Below are 22,345 nucleotides of genomic sequence, written 5' to 3'. Positions count from 1 at the left end.
TCAGGTGTCTGAAGTGAAACTTGGTACTTGATTTTGGGTAGTCTAGTAGATTACTGCCTACTTTGGAGTTTGCCGATTGATCCCTCTGTTCTTAGCATCCTTTGCTTGTTATATAGTAGATGCTCATCAGATGTTTATAGAATGAACTAATGCAGGGCATTTGGGAACACATAGGTCCACTGTTGTACAGTCTTTTCTTGTTTTACACAGAATAAGTATCTTTCTATAAAATTAGGCAGAGAGCAAATAACATTTTGATACTGACTTCCATTGTGACTTAGATGTTCTTATAGAGACATTTCTCCATATGGATATAGTTGAAAACTTGTGAAAAGGAATAAGTTAAAATGGTGATTACCTGTTGTATGTAACAGGCACTGTACTTCTGGGAGTAGGGCTTCCTCCCTAGTGGATACTCCTCTTCCAAAAGTACTTTTTCTTACCCCTAAGGATTTTGGAATTGTTGATATTAGGGTTGTTCTGTCATCTTTTTGGAATCTAAGAATTTCTTTTTTGCCATGCTTCTTCTGACCATTGACATTTAGGGTTTGACTTTAAAATTTTCAGCTACTTTTAGGTGATACCAAAGGCCCATGCAGGTGTACATTTTGCTTAGCAAGAATGAAATTCCACCTTCTTTGAGACTGACCTGCAGCAATATGTAGCTCAGCTGGTGAATGGATCGAGTAGGCAGCCCAGCTCTGCTTTTCATTGTGACCTTGTCCTTTGTTAATCATCAGGTAAATATTTTGTGGGGAAATTTTATGTTTTTAGTGTTATGAATTGGATGACTCCATTTTAGATGTCAAGTGGTAACTTGCTTTGTAACATCCAGAACTTCGTTCTTTTCCTTTATCTAGATAGTGTAGAGTGGAATGAGCAGGGACAGGACAAGAATAGGATTATAGCTGCAGGGTATTAGCATGTGTCTGTAGGAGTCCTGCTAGCTAATGTTAGTTATTTCAACCTGAAAACTATTTTAGGCTAAGGGAAAAGTAGGTGGGTAGGAAACTAATATTTTTATGAATGTCTGCTGTATGCCAGGAATTCTGCTAGGTTCATTATATTCATTATAATGAATTCATTATTTTCATTATAACAAATTCATTATTCATTTCATGTACTACTCAGAGCAAGTTTCTGAGGTAGGTATTATCCCCATTTTACAGATGAAATTGAGGCTAGAACAAGTATACTTACCCAAGGAGCACATATAAGTGCCAGAACCCAAGTCTAGGTGATGCTAAAGCCTCTGCACTTTCTGTCTTCCCACTGCTTCCAGTCACCCATCCACTGTTGTGGAAGTGTTTACCTGCTGTGTGCTAAGCATTTGAGCCATAAAAATGATAATCTCCTGACCTCTGTTCTTATCTAGTGGAGGTGTGTAAAACCCCAAAGGCTCTAATGTATTCATTGGTTTTATTTAAAATTCTTTGTATAGAATTTACTTAGAACAGAGACTATCTATAGTAGTAATTGTCAGAGTATAAAAATGCTCATTTGAGGGCTTCCCTGGTTGAGAGTCCGCCTGCCGATGCAGGGGACACGGGTTCGTGCCCCAGTCCGGGAGGATCCCACATGCCGTGGAGCGGCTGGGCCCGTGAGCCTGCGCGTCCAGAGCCTGTGCTCCGCGGCGGGAGAGGCCACAACAGTGAGAGGCCCACGGACCGCAAAAAAAAAAAAAAAAAAAAAAGCTCATTTGAGAACTTTGAGAACTCTATCATTGTAAGAGCATAAAGTTTGCTTTTTAACAACTTCATTCAACAGGAAAGTCTTTTTGTTGAAAAATGTGGATGTCCTCCATAAACCATAATTGCATATATGTAGCATAAATATTGTTTTTTTATTGGATTTGTTGTGGAAGTAAAGGCCTCTTTTGTTTAAATGGACTTGCTTTTGGACTGTGAAAATTTAATCGTGATAGTTTATTGGTTTAGCTCTGGAGAAGCCGAGGCAAAGCTATATTGCTCCAGCCAGAGCTATTTATATACCATCACTGAGAGCTCCTCTTTATATTATTGGTGTTATTGCCTACTAAAAAAGGAGTGTTAAAAGACAACTTAGGATTTTGTTTTTATTCCTTGCCCTTATTCACCACAATGATATTTTTAGTTTATTTCATTTAGCTCTACATCTTCCAAGAAGGCTTTATCTTTTTCACAATAGAGGCAGACAAGAACTCAGCTTGAAGCCATTTCTTCTCAAGCCTTTTTTTTTTTTTGAAGGGTGAAAGGATCAAAGAGAGTGGAACTCTGGGTGTGAATTGAACCTCTTTGCTCTTAGCCCCTTCCTGATCAACACATCTGCTTCACTGAGGGGAGAAGTGACCAGGAAGTTTAACTGCAGAGGCCTTTAAGAAAAGGGGTGAAAATTGTAGAAATTATTTCTTTGAGTTGCTCTATGCAGAAGGAAGGATCAGTCTTAGACATTCATCCTTCACATTTGGTTCTGAAGAAGATCATTATAATTCTGCTTAGCTTTACTTTTAGAAGAGTGCTTTGCTGAACAGGGCAGACAGATAATCATTCATTGTTGCAAATATCTGCTGAATTGGACAAGCGCAGAAGAGGAATGACAGAGGACTGGCTGCTCCTGTGGCTGGAATTTGTTAGCTGAAACTTGGAGAGCATAAGACATACAGCTTCAAACAATGTCCTATAATAAAGCTAAGTTTGGGAACTTAGAAGATTTGCATCCCTGAAAGTAGAGTAGTTGAATCTCAACAAAAGTGTCAGATTTCAGGCCTGGATATGGGGCTTCAACAGAAGAGTTTGAAAGCAGTGCTTTAGCCCGTGATGCAAGGAGTATGCCTGGACACTGTGGCCTGGCCACAGTTATAGATAGCAGCATCCCTCATTTAGTACCGTTGTCTTCACTTAAGGACATCTGTGTGTGTGGATGCGTACCAACAGTCCGTTGTCCATCCAACCTTCCATGTTATCAATGAAATACCAGACTACTTGTTATGTTTCCTTTTTTTGAGGCCACCTTATGAGGCATATTGTGCCACCTTATGAGGCATATTGTAATAATATGTGAAGTTCTTCTCCTGTAATATGTAGCAGTATAAGCATAAGACCTTTTTCTTTAAAATTTAGTGAATTATGCACATCTTTGAGTTATGGGAAGGGATAAGCTAGATGCTGGGCTTCACAACTGCAAATCAATTTGCAAAAGACTATACGAAAGATAATGCTTAATATAATTCAACTTCTCTTCCATTAACATCTTGAATTATAGTGTAAAGTTTTGTATTTTTATTCTAGAAATGTAGCTGACATTAGCATTCAGGTATACAGTTCAGTTTATCTCTAGTGAAGAGTCTTTTAAAATTAAGTTAAATACAGCACAAGAGACATAGAGAATCGATAATATTTCATTTCTTTTAAGTAAGATCTTTCTGTATACATTTGCTTGGGGTGCTTATAAATTTCTCCCTTTACAGAAGTATTTTATAATAAATGTCAGTTATAGATCTAACTGTAGCAAAAAATAATGCAGGTTCTGGAGTACCTTTGATATATCAGATAAAAACTGCTTAGCTAAGTAGCAGTGTAGGAAATAGTGGTACAGTCTCTTAAATGATATTTTTAAAATGTAGTGATATCAATGGGAGAGCATTTAGGACCTTAATATGAAAAATACTGTAGGATTCAGTACATTGAGCTTTAAGATATTGTAAACTGCTTTGCTTATTGGATTACCTATCATAACACTTTATATGGAGTAGAGATACTAAAAATATTTGCAGATAGATGTGAACTGGACTCACTAATATATTCTTTTTTGTTTACTCCCATTTACTAGTGATATGTGATTGAGTTATTATTACGTTTATAATCTGAAGATTTTTATCCTAATGTTAGCTACAGTTGTAGTGGCATTAGCAAGTTATTTATGGAACTGGTTAGAACTAATTTGTTAAATATTAGAAATTGAACATTGGGAAAATTAGTTTTTTAATAGCCACGTATGCATTAGTAAATTTAAAAGCACCCTCTAGGGGTGTTACTAAGGAAACTTTTTTTTTTTTTTTTTTTTTTTTTTTAGAAATAACTAAGGACAAATTAAGGACAAATTAACTACTCATCAGGTTCCTTTCACCCTACAAGTGTAACCGCATTGGTGATTATTGTGGCAGCCATGACTAGATAGAATAATATTCTAAATTGGCCCTCACAATTGAAATGTTTTTTTGTTGTTAGGGGGGAAAATGTAGGAGTCTGTAAAAGGCATTTCCTGGCTATCAGATTTGTTTCTGCTTATGAGAGGTTAATGAATTTGAGAGTAAGAGAGAATTAGATGCAGTTGAACTTTGGTATATAATATAATGAAGAAGAATCAACAGTTAATATCTAAATTAAAATGTATGACTCCTTTTTTCTTTTTTAAACAACGCTGAGCATTTCTTTTCTTTTTGGCCTCGCCACGTGGCTTGTGGGATCTTAGATCTCCGACCAGATTGAACCCGGGCCTTCGGCAGTGAAAGTGCCAAGTCCTAACCACTGGACTGCCAAGGAATTCCCAATACTGAGCATTTAAATTATGACCTAGTTACCTCATAGTAGATGAAAATATATAAATGAAACCTAGGAATTGTACTCTTCATTAACTCTGGTGTGGTACTAAAAGATTATGAATTGTTTCAGTTGCAGGAAAAACTCTTGATTTTTAAATTTCATTTGATTTTCTTATTGTTTCACCTTCTGAAGTGAACATCAATATTAGTTTAAGAAGGAGGGGCCAGGAAATCTTTATATGTCTAAGAAAAGATGCCTACTCTTTTTTCTGTTTCTTCAAATGGTGATAACATGCATCCTTAAGTATTTCTATACACTTTTTTTAATGACAAAAGAGAAAGACTTATTACATATAACAGTATGTTTACTTATAGCTTCATTCGGTATGACAGATGTGGGTGTTAACTTTTTGAATATAAAAAGAATCAGTACATTTTAGTGATCTAAGATTTCATCATTCTGGCATGCTGAGAATTGATCTTATAAAATATCCTAAAAATTTAAGAATGACTATTAAAGTTTTGTTAGTTCAGAATATAAAATATACTGTGTTGACAAGGATAAAAATGTTTGTGGTCTTAAGGAGACTCATTAATAATTCATATACCTGGTAAGAATTTTCCTCTTTTTTAAATCTTTACCTAACAAAAGATGGAGTTAGTCATCTACTACGTACTTTAGACATGAAAAAGCTACTCTGGGTCTCAGTGTGGGATCAGACTACCCAACTCTCACCTTAGAGAAAACTGAAGCCGCTTATGTGGCCTTTGAAGTTGAAGTATCATTTCCTCCTGTCTCCACTCGGATACTCTGTTGGCCCTTGGCTCTTTGGTGCATCATTAGAGTTTATATGTTTTGACTGTGGCTGGAGGAGTTCAGTGCAAATGGGTTTTGTTCAACTGCAGACTCACTTGGGCAGATTTTCATTTCAACACTTTTAAAGTGCTTACTAGGAGAAGAAAATACAATTTTAGGTCAAACAGTTGCCAACTTAATATTTATTTGTAGGTTTATTAAATTTTTGCATACATGTGCACATGAGATTTTGTACTTGTAAAATATATGTATTTTTATTTTTTACTACTGGGTATACACTTTTTCAGAGTAGGATCAAGAATACAATTTTTAGTTTTTAGATGCTGTATTCTTTTAATTGAGTTAAGGGAATTGTTAATTTTAAGTTTATAATATTTAAAGGAAATACACTGTTAAACGTCCTCTTCCTAAGTCTGGCACATACTAAAAGTCTGGCACGTTTTTCTTGCTGTTGGGAAAGCAGTGGTGAAGAAGATAGAAAGTCCCTGCTTTCAAGGAGTTTTTCCATTCTAATAGGTAGTCATAGGCAATATTTATTTAAGCAAATAAAAGAGAAATTTCAGACTGTGATAAGTATAGTGAAGGACCCAAAATAGGTAATGGTGTTGGAGGGAGATCGGGAGTTGGGGGTGGGCAGAGTCGGAGAGCTACTTTAACAGGGAAGTAATAAAGAAAGGTCTCCTTACATTGTGACAAAAGGGACCACTCATGGAATCATCTGGGAGAAGAACTTTCCAAGTCCAGGGGAAGCACGCACAAAGGTTCTGACATGTTCAGGGATTGGAAAGGAGGCTGATGTGGCTAGCATGTCGTGAGTGGAGGGAATGACTGTCACTGAGTTGGGTATGTTGGCTGGGGTGTATCACGTGGATGAAGAGTTTGGTTTTTTTAACACTTACAGGAGGAAGTCGTTGGGAGGGACATGATCTGATTCATGTTTTTGAGAGACCACTGTGGCCTCTATCTGGAGGGGTGGGAAAGTAGGCAGAGAAGTCATTTAGAATCTATTGCTGTGGTCCAGGGGAGAGGTTGATGGCTGCTTGGACTAGAGTGGTAGCCCTGGAGGTTCTGAAAAGAGGAAGGATTTGTGATAGATATGTGATAGCCCCAGAGCAGGAAATGTGCTTGTTCTTTACCTTTAAATCCTGTGGTTTCTGATCATTCTGGCAGCTTTAAATCTTCTGTATTGTGGCAAAGGAAAATAATTGCTCCTAGGGCAAATGAAGGAGTTAATTTACAGCATAGACTGTACACCGATCAGGGTTGTTTTATTAAATCTAGCAAGTTGCAGTGAGTATTTATTTGATTTTCTTTAAATGTAACATTTTGTTGTTGCAGGAAATGTTTTCATATTTGTCCAACCAACTAAAGAAGCTGTCAGAAGCCTACAATGAAAGAGTGTTGCATACACCTCACAATCCCATATCTTTAGGTAATTTTTTTTCTTAAAAAAACCCACAGTAATTCTGAACCATCCCCAGTGGGAAGCTGGTGTTTCTGGAAAGAGTATGAATTCTTTCTGGTTACAGTGATGATTCTAATTTCATTACAGTGCTAATTTGTAAATTTTAAAAGTTTAGTCAGCCTGTATAAATGCTGTAATGTATTTCTAAGATAAAACCTATACGCTGAAAGAATTCAAATGTATGTTAAGTGTTATACTGAATATATGGAAAATAATACTTTTAACTCTTGCTTCTCACCAAAATAACTCGGTCACTGATAAGGACTCTATATAAATATTTTAAAATTTCTACCAGTTAACAAAACACGATAACATCAAAGATATTCTTATAATTTTTAATGCTGTTATTATTTATTTTCTTGAGTATGCCTGTGTTAGAGGAATCTGTATTTATGATCATTTCATTTTGTCATGTAGTACGAGAACTACTAAACAGGATAAAAAGAATGTTGACTTTTATGCATTTAACTAACTTTTAAACTTCATGATTACCCCTTTTAATTTGTGAATATATATAGTATGGTTCATATTTCATGTATATCTGAGGAAAGTAAGGAAATAATAATTTGTAATTGAAGCCTTTTTCAGGAATGGGCTTCCTTGGAAAACCATTTGGCCACTGATAGATAATAAAATCACCCCAATCAGTCCTTTGTTGGTTTATAATCTATGTAGATTTTATAGAAGGTGATACGGTATGATTTGAATCCCAGTTCTGCCATGTACTAGCCTCTAACTTCCTTTTCCCTGTCTATAAGTAGAGATAATGATCCCTCACATACAAAGTTGTTAAAAATGGTTGAGATTATATTTGTAAAGTATCTAATATGGCAAGTCATATTATCCATGTCATTGTTCCATTTATTTAATTGGAAAATTCACTTTTTGGAAGGGTGATATGGAAATTCTCTTCTGATTCTGAGCATGTTTATGTTAACATATTTTTCTCTGATATGGAAACAAATCCTTACTATAATTTATTAAATGCATTAAAGTGAAATGGTGCCATGTGACAATGAATAAAAAGTGATATCTCCATGAAATAAGACAGTCACAAAAAGACAAATGCTGTATGATTCCACCTATATGAGGTACTTGGAGTACTCAAAATGATAGACAGAAAGTGTAATGCTGGTTGCCAGGGGGAGGGGAGAATGGGGAATTATTGTTTAATAGGTATAGAGTGTCAGTTTTATAAGATAAAGTTTTGGGGATGGATGGTGGTGATCGTTGTGTAACAAGATTGAATGTATTTAATACCACTGAACTGTATACCTAAAAATTGGGTAAGATGGTAAATTTTATGTTGCATATTTATTAGCACAATAAAAAAAGTGATGTCTCTGTGATTGTTTGTTTCTTAAGTGGTTTTGTGCTGGTGAACCAAGGCTCACTGGAATACTTTTTTCTTTTTCAGCTATGACACTTAAAACACTAGATAAACACTGTGACAAAGCTGTCACTCAGCTTGGCTCCATGCTTTTTACCAGACAGGTTTCTGGAGCCAGGTAAGTATGTTTAAAAGAGGATTGGATTTATTTCACTTTTCAAAATTAACTCTAATAAAGCACCTTTCTTTAACAATAAGTCCCCCAAATATGTGCTGAACTGCACCTGAGAATTCATCGTGGAGGAAAAGAATGATGAGGTAGAGAATCTGTAAGGCTGTCACACAGTCAGTCACCTGTGGAACATGAAATAGTCACAGGAAAGATACGAGTCTTGTTTGCTTTAATAGACATACAGAAACAAAGTTCATTACCCCTCTGTACAAATTTTTGTCTTTATTTTCCTTTGTTAGATTATCTTCAGTGGTGTCACATTGTGGTGTTAGAAATAAGTTGTCTTCATTACTAAGTTTAAGTGAAAGTGTTTTTAAGGAAAAGTCCATTTCCTAAACGGAAAACGCTATGCAGTTCTTGTCTAAGTACTGCCTTTGAAAAATCTACTTTTTGCTTTTATATGTACATAGCTTAAGATGAATTTCATTTTTCATTTTATGTTTGATGAGGTCAGAGAAAAATGACTTGAAAAGTACCTTGCTCTAAGTGCTCTTCTTTACGTGCTTCTGCTAAAGAATTTCTCTCTGACTACCAGAGGTTAGAGATTTCACATCAAAGAACAACTTTTTAAAAGGAAAAAAATCTTAGATTAATTCACCTTTTACCTTTATGAGCTATATCTATATGCAGCATAGTTTTGACACTTCTAAAATGGTTTTCTTGGCCTTGCTTTTTAGTGTTGCCACTATTTGTCTTTATGTTTAGGTTGATCTTAATTGAGCTCTTAAAAAAAAAAAGTACTGTTAGAAATCTGCTTATATCAAGTATGACAGTGAAATCAAGCTTTAAAAATGCATGTACCATTGCTGAATATTACTGATTGCTGACCATCAACCCACTGTAAGCAGTTATGTAATTTCTGCTGGATCCTGGCTTTAAAACCTTCCATTGCATAACATGATCAGATAGATGTAATTCTAGTCTATTGATTACTTGAGGCGATACACGGCAGTTAATCAAAGTGGTTTGATTTACAAACTTAAATATTCCATTAAAGTATGTATATGTGAAGTCAGATTCTGTTATTTGATACAAAAACAGAAATAACTTTCTTTTTACCTTTTTGAAGATGTAAAGGTGTTTTTGATTCCTAGAGCTTGTAGCTCTTTAATAGAAGCTAAGTAAATGGTAAGCATCAGGTAGTACTTTCCTATGTGAAGTGCATTGTATAATTTTATTTTAAGGCTGCAGTCTGTTTTCATAGGCTACGATTTATGGCTTTTATTAAACTTCTTACTAAGTAGGTGTAAGGCTTAGTAACACAGCTTTCTTTTGTTTATGGGTGATACTCTTAACATCACCAGACATACTAAATTGGTAAATCTTTTCCCTTTCAGGGTTGTGCCTCTTGGGTCTGTGCAGACTGTGAGTGGCTACACTTTCAGAGGCTTTATGTCACATACAAATAATTACCCTTGTGCTTACCTCAATGCTGCATCAGCCATCGGTATGAAGACACAGGATGTGGACTTGTTCATAAATAGACTTGACAAGTGTTTAAAGACAGTAAGAAAAGAACAAAATAAAGAGAGTGATGTATCTGGAGTTGACAATTATGATAAAACTGAAGATGTGGTTATAGAAGAAATGGCTTTAAAACTAGATAATGTACTTCTTGGCACATGCCAGGATTCTTCCTGATGACATGTGAAGGGTTTCTTTGTGATAATTTAAAAGAAGTAATGAGGCTACAGTATAAGCTAGCAGTTTAAAGACAAGACTTGAGATTTCTGAATTGAGAATTTCATGGAGAATATTTGGTCGAGGAATAGAACATGGTCTGAGCTAGCCATTGACGATTGTTACATTTGTTGTTCTTAGGCTGCCTCAATCATTATCCTTAACAGGTTATAATGTACAATTAGCGTTTTTCTAATGGCTAAATATTTGCCCAATAAACATTATGATTCAGATAATTCTTACTAATATAATGATAGTAAAATTACACATAACTCTAATTCTCTTTGAAATGTGTAGACTGCTTTCTTCTGACCATTCTCTATCATTCACAAATTACTTATGTTTCTGACCACACAGAATTTAGAAAGATCGCTAATGCTACTAATTAGTAGATGTTTGTTGATGTGTGTAAGTCACAGTATACCTGTAAAATGGACATTTCCCAGGAAAGCAGAGTCAAGGTCAAGGTGTAAGCTTTAATTTTTGCTCAACAGAAATGGATCTCAACTGGGGATGATTGGCTTCTTATATCTAAGTAACATCTGGAGATATTTTGGGGAGTTTTTTGTTTGTTTTTTTTTTTCGGCCACGGCACACGGCTTGTGGGATCTTAGTTCCTCGACCAGGGATTGAACCCTCGCCCTCAGCAGTGAAAGCGTGGAGTCCTAACCATTGGACCGCCAGGGAATTCTCTGGGGATCTTTTTTGATTGTCAAACCTAGTAGGATGCTATTGACATCTGGTGAGGGGAGGCAGGGGTGCTGTTCAACATCCTACAATGGACAAGACAACTTCTCAAAACAAAGATTTATCCAGCCCAAAATGTCAGTAGTGCTGAGGTTGATAAAAACTTCTCTAAAGTAAAAGAACTCCTCAGTAAAGAGAAGTTTTCCATAGCAACTTGAATTATTCAGTAGTACTTCAAAGAAGGTAGCTCTATAAATGTTACCAACTAAACAGCATATAGATTCTTTTCTTTTTTGTTAACATCTTTATTGGAGTATAATTGCTTTACAGTGTTGTGTTAGTTTCTGCTGTATCACAAAGTGAATCAGCTATACATATACATATATCCCCATATCCCCTCCCTCTTGTGTCTCCCTCCCACCCTCCCTATTCCACCCCTCTAGGTGGTCACAGAGCACCAAGCCGATCTCCCTGTGCTATGCAGCTGCTTCCCACTAGCTATGTATTTTATGTTTGGTAGTGTATATATGTCAGTGCTAGTCTGTCACTTCTTCCCAGCTTACCCTTCCCCCTCCCCATGTCCTCAAGTCCATTCTCTATGTCTGCATCTTTATTCCTATCCTGACCCTAGGTTCATCAGAACCATTTTTTTGTTTTTGTTTTTTTAGATTCCATATATATGTGTTAGCATACGGTATTTGTTTTTCTCTTTCTGACTTACTTCACTCTGTATGACAGACTCTAGGTCCATCCATCTCACTACAGATAGTTCAATTTCGTTTCTTTTTATGGTTGACTAATATTCCATTGTATATGTGTGCCACATCTTCTTTATCCATTCATCTGTCAGTGGACACTTAGGTTGCTTCCACAGCATATAGATTCTTAAGTGAAAACTGAGGTTACCATTTCTAAATATGTAATTATAAATTGTTAATATGGCATGTGTGCATTTTTCCACTTGGGAAAGTGAAAACTTTATTCCATCGTTTTGCTTCAAGGAGTCTGTATATTTGGTTGGTTTGTTCAGGTGTTTTGCACAGCTGTCATTAAGAGTGGTTAACATGGGGATTCTGAACATATTTTTGCTGGGGAGGTGAAAATGATAGAGTATGAAGAACAGGTGTATTCCCTTCTCATTGCCCATATGCTTACTTTCTGAGTCTGAAATTCCAGACGTACTGGCTATAACTATTATGTTTGTTGTTAATTTTAAGAAATAGACTGATGTCTTATAGTCTAAGGAGTTAGTGAAGCCTCTGAATGCACCAAAATGTCAAAGCTGTATTTCTCAAGACTTGCTCTGTGGAGCATTTATTCCTAAGAGATGCTCATGGATATAAAAGGTTCCACGGACAAATAAGTTGGAGACTTTGCAAACCTGCCTATTGGCATATTAAAGTTTCTAAGAATTCCTTCTATTCCAGTTTGAATGTATCCTTATCTAAAGATGGAACCCTTTTTTTAATTAAATACTTACCGACAACCCATTGAACGAACTTTTGAAAACACTACAGTAGAGAATGCCACGTAGCTTTCTGGATGATGTTTTTCTCTGTTGTTTTGGCATTGTAAACTATGTTAAATGTGAGCTCAGACAGCTGCCACTCCCATGGGTAAGTTAGAATATTTTGGATACTGGCTTGACAACCTTGGAAGTCAACTGTGTTGAGATAAAGTACTTAATTACAAATATTGTAAAGATTACTTTAAAATTATTGTATCTTTGGGGTTCAGATATTTGAAGTGTCTGGGTTCTTTAAATAGCTATAATAACTTCTTTCAAAGGAGTAAATCCTGGATTAAAAAATTGTATAATTTTTTAATGTGAATTTGAGACTGAATTGTAGAATTAATAAAGCTGAAGAGTTGCTATAGACCCTCTCGAATCTGTGAAAGGGAATGAAGTGATGTTGCAGATGTAGATGCTGGCAGTGCAGCATACCGTCCACGTAAGCCAAGATTGTTTTATAGAACGAGTGATCTATATTGTGTGATCATCATTTAGTTTAAGAAAGGCCAGAGCCAAGAGACCAGCAAATGTTTTCTCATCTGCAGTGTATCAGCAGTTCTTGGGCTTCAGCTGCTGAATAGATAATAATTCTAATTGAAGATAAATTACATGAACCCACATGTGAATGATAGATATGTTATAACATTTCATTTCTGGTGCATAAAAATCAGCTGCAGTTTTTATTATTAGTCCTTTCTTTTCAGAGGTTTTGGAATTCCAGCTCTGTTCCTGCTGGTTTCAATTTGACCTTGAGGTCTGAGAAGTCACAAGAATTTTTGAAGGGATGTTGTAGGTTCTGCATATTGAGGCTTTCCTTTGCCACCACCCCAGTGTCCTTTGACTTGCTGTCTCTCATCTCCACATATAAGTATAAAAAAGCATTTACATACAGTTATTTATTTTAGCCTGCTAGTAATGATTGGTAAACCTCATAATTGGCCTCAGTTATTCTCGTACTGGGGCAGAGGGGCAACGGATGATATCTTTTCCAGTCAGTGACTAAGATGTCCTTTCTGTCTTTGTGATCCAACTGCCCTTATTAAGACTATCAGGTAGAATTTTGGAGTTTGGTTTTTAAAGTCATTGTGCTATGGTAGTCTGCCCAGAAAAGAAAATTGAATAACATGAAATATTCTTTAGGTCACCGAACGTATTACTAATTATACACACAGCAGGGAAAGGTATTTTAAATCCAATTCTCAATTTGGCTCTTGAGTTCTCTGCTGACAAATTCCCCCTCTGTGTGATACTAGCCTTAGGAACTCTGTGTTCAACTATAAATCTTTTTATTTAGCTTTTTGCATTAGTTGACAAGTTGTCCGAATATGAACTATTGAATACAGTTATGTTCAGCCAATAGGCACTTGATATGCAGAATGATAACTTTTAAGTTTTTTCTAATATTTTGCCATGGCATATACCTCTATTGTGGTTCTGTTTCTCTAACCACTATAATACGAACTGTAATTGAGGTCTAAGCTATGGGATGTGCTTTTATTTTTAGACTAAATGGCTATGATACGTTTTAGTAAAATTAAAATTAAAACAAAGATAATTTTTTAAACCAGCAATGTTACTTTAATATTGAATTAGTAGCTCATCATGAGTTAAATTCTTGTGTTCTTTCATAGAGGAAAATAGCCAACAATTGACAACAATGACAAACCCTGATGAGTCTCATTGATAATACACTCAGAGAAATTTTTTTGAATACATCCACATTTGGTGCATATGAAAGTTGGGTTTTCTTTCCCACTGTCTAAGATGTACTAATTTCTGCCAAGCCCTTAAATGGTTTTGTTATGTTTTGGATTCATGAGGCTGACCTTATTTTCTAACTGAGTTTGTGTACACAGAAGTTTGATCATTTCAGAAGTTTGATACCCACTGAATAATCTGATAAAAACAATTGAATATGCTGTTAACGTATAACATAAAGAAATCCAGTGAACAGTTTTTTTCCTTGTCTGTCAAATTGTGTTGATTATTTGTCTCTTGTGGCTACTCAGTGTACAGGTCTAAGACTTACCTGCTGCTTCCTTTTGTGCCTTCCTTTTTACTTGCATGCTCTTTGTTGGCTATTATGGTAATATACACATGTAAGATGATGAATTCAAGGCTAATGAATATATCTTTATAATTTTCCACCTAATATTCTACAGTTCAATCTAAGACCTTAAGCAAAATCTGGAAATGTTTATATGGTCTTGTTTTTATCAAGTGGTATCAACTTGAACTTCCAGAGAAATGTGAGGAAAGGCTATGTTCTTCATATTTATACATATAAATGTATAATTGTGGGGGATTTTAGCTATTAGAATTGAAGCTGGTGTCAGCCTGCTAACCTGTATGTTATACTAAAAGAAAAAGATGTTTCCAAAAATATTTTTGGTGTAGACTATGTATAAATAAAAGTAAATTATATAATTTATTACATGAAATGAAATTTTAATAAATCATTGATAGTGCATTATATTATTTTACCTAATCACTGCTCCAGATACAATTTGAAAGTACAGATAACTAACATTAAATTACTTGCCCATTTTTTGATTCAGTCAACAGTATCGACTTGCCCAGAAATCAGCAAGAAAAGGCATACTTTTTAATGAGAATCATGAGTCACGGCGGTGGAGGCTAGATTATTTAAAAAAGAAAAAAAAACCCAGCAACCATTTCCCAAAGGATCTATTGACTATAGAAAGTTGGAGACTTAGAAGTATTGAATCTTTTCTAAAGGAAACACCTTAATTAAAAATAAAATAATGTCACTTCTTCAGCACATTTCATTTTTAAATTGTACTATCTGAATTTTACATGTAGTTCTCATTTGATTTGGAATTAGATCTCTGCACTGGTACTTTCTGACCATGTGAGTTCACATATTTAACCTCTCTGAACCTCAGTCTCATCATATGTGAAATGGGTACAATCCTATAGGATTGAGAGTCAAATGAGATAAGTAAAGTGATTAACTCAGTGCCTAAAACATAGCACTTGCCATTAATAACTGCTATGGTGGTCTGCATAAAGCTATAATGTACCAATTTGTACTAGATTTAAATTTTAAAAATTAAAATTTCTTCATTAGTTTATTAGTAGAATGTTTTTTGAGAGGGAGTCATCAATGAATTTTGCTCATCTCCAGTGGAAATTAAAAAGTATGTACTTGATTTTAGATGACGATCTTTTTTTTTCTTTTTCCAGAATTTTTCTACTTTCATTTTTATGAGTTTCTTTTTGTTTTGTGTTTACACCTGAGTATTTTTTTAAGAAACATATTTAAAGTGCATTAACTATTTTATGTACCTGAAATTTCAGATCACAACCCAGCAAAAATGTACAGAGAAAGTTCATTCATTGTGACTTCCACATCAACTGTATTATCTGACCAAAGTTTTTGATATAGTCAGCAGACCTGCAGGCATAGCAGTTTATTATATTTAGCCCTATTCTTAAATGACTTTATAGTAGAATGATCATGGCTCCCAAGTTTACATCTTTAGCAGACCTCTTTCCTGAACTCCACACCTTGGAATTCTCCTCTTTTCCTCTCTTTCTCACATCCTACATCTAATCCGTCAAGAAATCATGTTGGAGCTACCTTAAAAAGTTATCTAGGATCAAACCGCTTCTCACCTCCTCCGCTGCTACCAGCCAAGTCTCAACCACCAATGTTTCTTGTCTGTATTATTTTGGTACTTCACGTCCACCCCCCCACAAGAAGTCTCCCTGCTTTCTCCTCATACCCCATTACAGTCTATTCCCAACACAACAGCCAGGGTGATCCTTTTAAGGCGTGTATCGTGGTCTCTTATCTGCTCAAACTCTTGCAGTGACTCCTTATATCACTGAGTATAAGCCAAAGTCCTTGCTATGTCTCCAGAGGCCCTACAGCATCTGGCTATCCTACTCCCACCCCCTTTATCTGACTCTTTTCTTCCTACTCTTCACCCTTGCCTCCTCCAGCCAAACTGGCCATCTTGCTGTTCCTCAAACACACTAGCCACACTTTGCCTCAGAGCCTTGGTTCCAGCTATTCCCTCTGCCTGGGAACATCTCAACCCAGATGCTTGGTTAACTCACCTCTTTCACGGTTTTAATCAAATGAGGTCTACCAGACTATCCTCCCTTTTTCATACTGGTAGTCATCTCTCCCACTTTAACATTGTTTAAAATTTTTCTTAAAGTTGAAAGTGGAGCCTCAATTTTACTGTGCCTAAGAATCACATGGGGTTCTTGTTAAAATGCAGATTTGAGTTCAGTAGGTCTGGGATGAGGCTGGCATTTATAGCCAACCCACAGGTGTTACAGACACTATTGGCCCATGGACCACACCAAAGAGTGAAGATCTAGCATTCTATGTAACTTACATATTTATTACGTTCAACTGTTTGTGTCTCTCCCTCTGGCTAGAACATAAGCTCCCCCAGGGCAGGATCTTTGTCCACTCACGTATTCCCAAGTACCTACGTGGCACCTGGCACATGACAGACAAGATATTTTTTGTATGAATGAATCAGTAGGCATTATTAAATATATAACTGTGTATGAAATCCCATCATGTCTGATTGAATCTCTTCAGTGGTTTTCCGTTGCTTCTAGTACAAACTCCAAAAATCCTACTTGGTGTGGCAGTCACAAAGAGGTCCTGCTCCAATCTCCCCGTCAAGAAAAGATTTGCTACCCAGCTGCAGGAGTGTGCTTAACGAACAGCCTCCCTGCTGTTTGCTCCTTCAAGGTTAGCTCTAACCTCAGTTTTTGAGACAAAGTCACGCCCTTTGGACAATTTCTGAGCAAGGTGGTAAGCACAAGGACCTGGCTATTTCCACCCCAATCAGGACGCCTCTAAAGCCAGTCTTTGCTTCAGGGCCCACGGCGGGGCTGGCTGAACTTTGCGGTGTCTGCATCACAGCCTGATGGCTCCCCTGCCCCAGGCTGCTTCCTTCCTTTTCTTTTACAAGCGTTATTCCCCTGTAAACCTTGTGAACCCTTAACCTTGTCTCAGCATCTGCTTCCCGGAGAATCTAGCCTAAGACACTTGTGGCCTACGAGGTGGGCTGCACTCCCCTGCCTACCTTTCTAGTCTCCTTTATCTCCCATTCCTCTTCTCCCTTGCTCCAAACAGACCCGCCAAACCCCAGAGTGCACCCACTTACTACTATTTAAATAATAATGTTTAAATCTAATTTATAGTTGCTCATTAGCCTAATAAATCTTTCATTTGTTGGCCATCAGAGATTATGATGTGGTTTTAGTCTGGCGTAGATTTTTAGCATTTCAGAATTTAAAATACTAATTACTAAATTTTAAATACGGGGCAAGACAATGATTTAGCACACCTTCGATAAGTGGTTCATATACTGTGAGAGAAGTAAATCATCCACTGAACTTTTAGGAAGAGTTCTGTTCCAGGTACTACAGCGACTGTGACGTAATTAAGAGGCCAGACTTCCACCTGGGCTGAGTGACAGTACACAAGTTACTTCTGACTCATCTGTAAAATGGGAATAATAATATCTAAAAAAGTTGAAATAAAGATCAAATGTAATCATGTGTGTGAAGTACCTAGCAAGGAGTCTGATAAACAGCAAGTGCTTTTGGTAGTAGCTATTGCTACATGGCAGTTAGCAACAACAAAAAAAATGGAGAAGACTTTCAATAAAGTAGCTCCAGAAATAGTCTTTTAAAAATATGGCTGTGTTAAACAGAGACAACAAACTTATGGTTATTAAAGGGGAAGGGGGGGATAAATTAGGAGTTTGGGATTAACATATACATACTACTATAAAAACAAACAAGGACCTACTGTACAGCACAGGGAACTATACTCAATATTTTGAGTATAGGGAAAAGAATCTGAAAATGAATATATATATTATATAAAACTGAATCACTTTGTTGTATACCTGAAAGTAACACAACATTGTAAATCAACTATACTTCAACTTAAAAAACTGTAGCTGTGTTTATTGGCCTGATCTTGATTAAATCCTGTTAGGTCAGATGAAAAAAAAAAATTGAGACTGGAACTGTATTCAGAGTTCTTGGTTCGAGTGGCTGTTTGTGGCCCCTTCCCTCCCTCCTCTCCCCTTTGCTCCCGTCTTATTTGCCACTGTTGGATTCATTTTTTTGTCTTAAGTCTTTCTTTCTCCTGTTAAAATGTAGATACATCAGGAAATAGATAACTACTATTTATCCTTATCAGTTAGTGGCATCTTAGTTTGTATGAGTTTATCAGATGTTTCCCTAAGAGTGGGTTATTAAAGAAAACTTATCATAGAAAATTTCAAACATATACAAAAGTAGGGCAAACCATATAATGAGGCCCAGTATTCATCACTCATCTTTGGCACTTGTCAAGTCCAATTTCATGTCACCTCTACCACCCTCTTATCTGAAAGCAAATCTCAGGCATTTCAAGGTGTAGCTCACATTTCAATATGGATCTCCTAAGTAAAGGACTCATTTTTTAAAAAGTCACAATACTATTATCACCCCCCAAATTAACATAATATCTTGATATCATCAAATATGCTATCATTGTTCATTTCTCTAATTACCGTTTTTTTTTTTTTTTTTTACATTTGAGTCATGATCCAAATAAGATCCCCTAAGGGTAGATTTTAGTGGAAAAGGGAGAAGAGGTGAGAAACAGATGGCTTGAGGAACCAGAGAAAATTAGACAAGTGCAGAGAGAAGAAGGCTTGAGATGGTGTTTTTCTAACGACTTTCCCATGGATTAATAATACTGGATTTATGAAGGATGTACGCCAAATGGGCTCCTAAAGATCTTCCAGGATGCTGGAGAAATTCCCATTTGACCTGCTCCAGGTTTCACTGGTTATCATAAGAAATGGACTTCAGTCCATAGTCGTGTATAACAATTCAATTTCAGTGCCAACTTCCTTTACATAAGGCTGCGAATTAGAACCCCCAATTAGATTAGGCCTATAAGGCAGTGGGGGTAATCATTCTAGATATATAGAGGAAACCGTTATTCTAAATAAATGTGTAGAAGGCTAATTGAGTCATTGTGTTGGGCTCCAGCCAGCCAGGTTTAATGAGCAGTGGAAGGTTGAGTACCATCTCAAGACCAGTTTTCAGAGAAGGGAGGCAGACAGGGCCCCCCTCCGGGATGGATCAGAGGAGCTGAGTGTGATGCTTAATGCGAAGAATGTCTGATGTATCTCATGGACCACTTTAGAGAGACAGGAACTTTTAGGAAGTACTTGGGGCTTTTGACCAGATAAAAAGCTGAGAGAGTGTTTTTTCCACACTCCCCCCTCCAAAAAATGTGTTCATAGGCAGTAAATTGGTCCTTTACACCATAAAGGCAGAAAGTACTTTTAGCTAGAAAGCTGTCAAAAACCAAAAACAAAAAGAACAGAACAAAACAAAACAAAAGCAAAACCTCTCCTTGAAGAAGTTAACCTGGAAATGAAACTCCCCCTTTTAAGCTTTCCCCAGTAAGAACACAGGTTCTGAGAATGGCTGACTACCCAAAGTCACACAGCTAATTAAGGTCAGAACTGAGGCAGGAGCCACCTACCGGCCTATGACAGGGCAGGGGCAGGTCTGAAGGAGATGAAGAAACCCTTTGCAAGATAAAAAGTTGATCCAGAAAACATTGTCACAGCTTTTGGGTAAACTTTCTCTTTTTTTCCCCTGTAAAATGCATCAGTTTCTCTTTGTGCCTTCCATTTCCCATGCCTGCTGTCACCATGTTCAGTTTATGCCCTATTTGTCATCACCTGGTGACTCAAACCTTCTGGGGTGGAGGTGGTGGCAGGTGGGAGATAGGAGCCTTTTGCACAATGACCCCTGCTAAGTTTTCTTGAAAGCCAGTAAAAATACTCATTAGTTTTAATCTACTAATTATAAGCAAATGGACATTTTAACCTTAGGAAATTCAGCATTTTTGTTTGCATTTATGATCATTGTCTATTTTCCATTTATTCCCATCTATTTGCAGTAAGTGCATTTTGGGGCCAACTTGGTTTATGCTGTTCCCCAGGAAACAAAAAGAAAAAAAGGACCAACCACAACCAACCAAACTGCTTGTATAGCCATTCCCATGGAGCCCAGTGCTTCCTAGGCATGAAATTGACTGACACACAAAGGCAGCAGGTGCGGGGCCACATGCCACTTGCCGCTTTTTTTTTTTTTTAGTGTGTGTTTATAATCAGTAAATGGCTGTGGATGTTTAAATGGTTCCCTAATACTGATGGAGAGCGGATGCCATTATAACTTGAACTTGTATCGCCACGCAGATGGTGGAAATAAACATCCAATTCTGCACACAGTTTTGTTTGCCTCTTACTTTTAAAAGATCGGCTGAGCATCAGGCATCCTCGGTGCCAGCAGGGACTCTTGGGCGGGTCGGGGTATAGGCGAGCAGGGCTGCCGTCGGGTTCCAGATTGGCTTTTGTGTTGAGAGCCCTGAGGACAGCAGGTTTCCTGTAAGTGGCTGAGGGGGTTCATTGTGGCAGTGGACCCCACCCCTGAACTACCAGGAAGCAGCTCCAAATAGCCCTTCCTACTCGAGACGTGCCTCACACCTTTAATCTTCTCTATTAGACAAAACTGTTCTATACCTCAGGAACTCTCGCTGTACCTTCCTCTCCACCTTTCACTTTCTTAGACACTTTGAAAAATAGAGTTGGTTCAGTACTGTGGTGATGGCACCAGCTTTAATTTCACCCTCCTAGCTTCCCCTGCTGGTCCCTCAAATTGCCTCCTTCCTGGAGGTCATCGATCTATGTACTATATTTTCCTCCCTCGGCACGTTGGAGGACCTTAGTAAATATCTGTTGGTCCAGTGATCAACTAACTTGTTCACACTACAGAAAAAAACCAGTAGGGTTTAACGGCAGCCTATTCCAGAAATATTTAAACAAGTGTTTTAAAGAGTTCGGAATAAAGATAGAAATGAATCTCTGTGATCTTTTGCAAATCAGTGAGCAGAAAGAACAGGGCGGATGTGGGGATAGGGAAGTCTTCCTAGCACCTTGAGATTCCCCGGGGAGGAAGCCCACTCCTTGGGAAGTGGGTCAAACTTGGGAAGGTTAGGTAAGCCACTTCTCTGGGGCAGAGGCACTGGCCAAATAGGAATATGAATTCTTGAGGGATGATTCCTCTCTGCAGGGCCAAAGAAACTGCTAGATGGCGAGGGGCACAGGGTTTACACCAAAGGCCATTTCTAGCAGGTTTGGTCTGTTTCATTAACGAATCATGCAAAAGCAAAGCAGAACTCCCCCTCCCCCAAACTGGCTTATTTTCCTCATGCCAACCTCCTTTCTTTCCATCAAATAATTTAGTAATCCTTCCCATTTCTATAGAGTGCTTTCCAGATTACAAAATACTTTCACATACACTATTTTGTTTTCATCTGCTGTCAGTCTCTGGAGCTGGGCAGGGCGTAATGATGATGTGTATTTTGCCTTTAAGCTCCAGAGAGGTTTGGTGATTTAGATGGCTTGTCTGGTCTCATTTCAAGGGGTAGGAGGGTCTAGAAACCCTGGCACTCAGGGCTCTGATGCTGGCCTTGGAGCTTTCTTGGAAACTTTGGTACAAGGATTAAGATCCTGTGCTTTGGAGGAGGGATAGGCAAACTTGTCCTGTAAAGAGCCAGGTAGTAAATATTTTAGGCTTTGCGAGCCACACGGCCTCTGTTGCAACTACTCAAAATCTGCGGCAGACAATATGTAAATGAATGGGCATGGCTGTGTTCCATTAACACTTTATTTATGGACACTGAAATTTGAATTTCATATAATTTTAAGAGTTGTGAAATATTCGCCGTTTGATTTTTTTTTCAATCATTAAAAGTGTGAAAACTATTCTTAGCTCATGGGCCACACAAAAATAGGAGGCTGGTTCAGTTTTGCTCATGGGCCATGGTGGGCTGACCCTTTTTTAGAGCTGGTTCTGCTATTTATTAAGCATGTAATTTCGGGCAGATTACCTAGGTAAGCCTCAGAGTTCTCAATGACAAGATTGGAAAAGTCATAATGATTTCCACCTGCAGGGACTAGAGGATGAAATGCAATAATTGTAAAGTGTTTAGCAAATCACTTATACAGTTAGCCCTCAGTGGATG

The 22,345-nt window shown here is 37.3% G+C and overlaps 1 protein-coding gene across 1 annotated transcript in view; it reads left to right on the top strand.

Moving 5' to 3' along the window:
• The window catches only part of SEPSECS (Sep (O-phosphoserine) tRNA:Sec (selenocysteine) tRNA synthase), a gene marked incomplete at its 3' end in the record, with an annotated part of 34,335 nt that extends 24,331 nt beyond the window's left edge, over positions 1-10,004 (top strand). Inside the window, exons 9-11 of the mRNA XM_079697034.1 lie at positions 6,675-6,768; positions 8,219-8,309; positions 9,701-10,004. Of these exons, the coding sequence (XP_079553160.1) occupies positions 6,675-6,768; positions 8,219-8,309; positions 9,701-10,004 (489 nt within the window). The remainder of the gene's footprint in view (positions 1-6,674; positions 6,769-8,218; positions 8,310-9,700) is intronic.
• Between the last annotated feature and the right edge of the window lie 12,341 nt (positions 10,005-22,345).

Source organism: Hyperoodon ampullatus, assembly GCF_949752795.1.
Source record: "Hyperoodon ampullatus genome assembly, chromosome: 1".
NCBI classification, from domain to species: domain Eukaryota; kingdom Metazoa; phylum Chordata; class Mammalia; order Artiodactyla; family Ziphiidae; genus Hyperoodon; species Hyperoodon ampullatus.
Note: the sequence above shows the minus strand (reverse complement) of the source record. Positions and strands in the feature narration are given on the sequence as shown.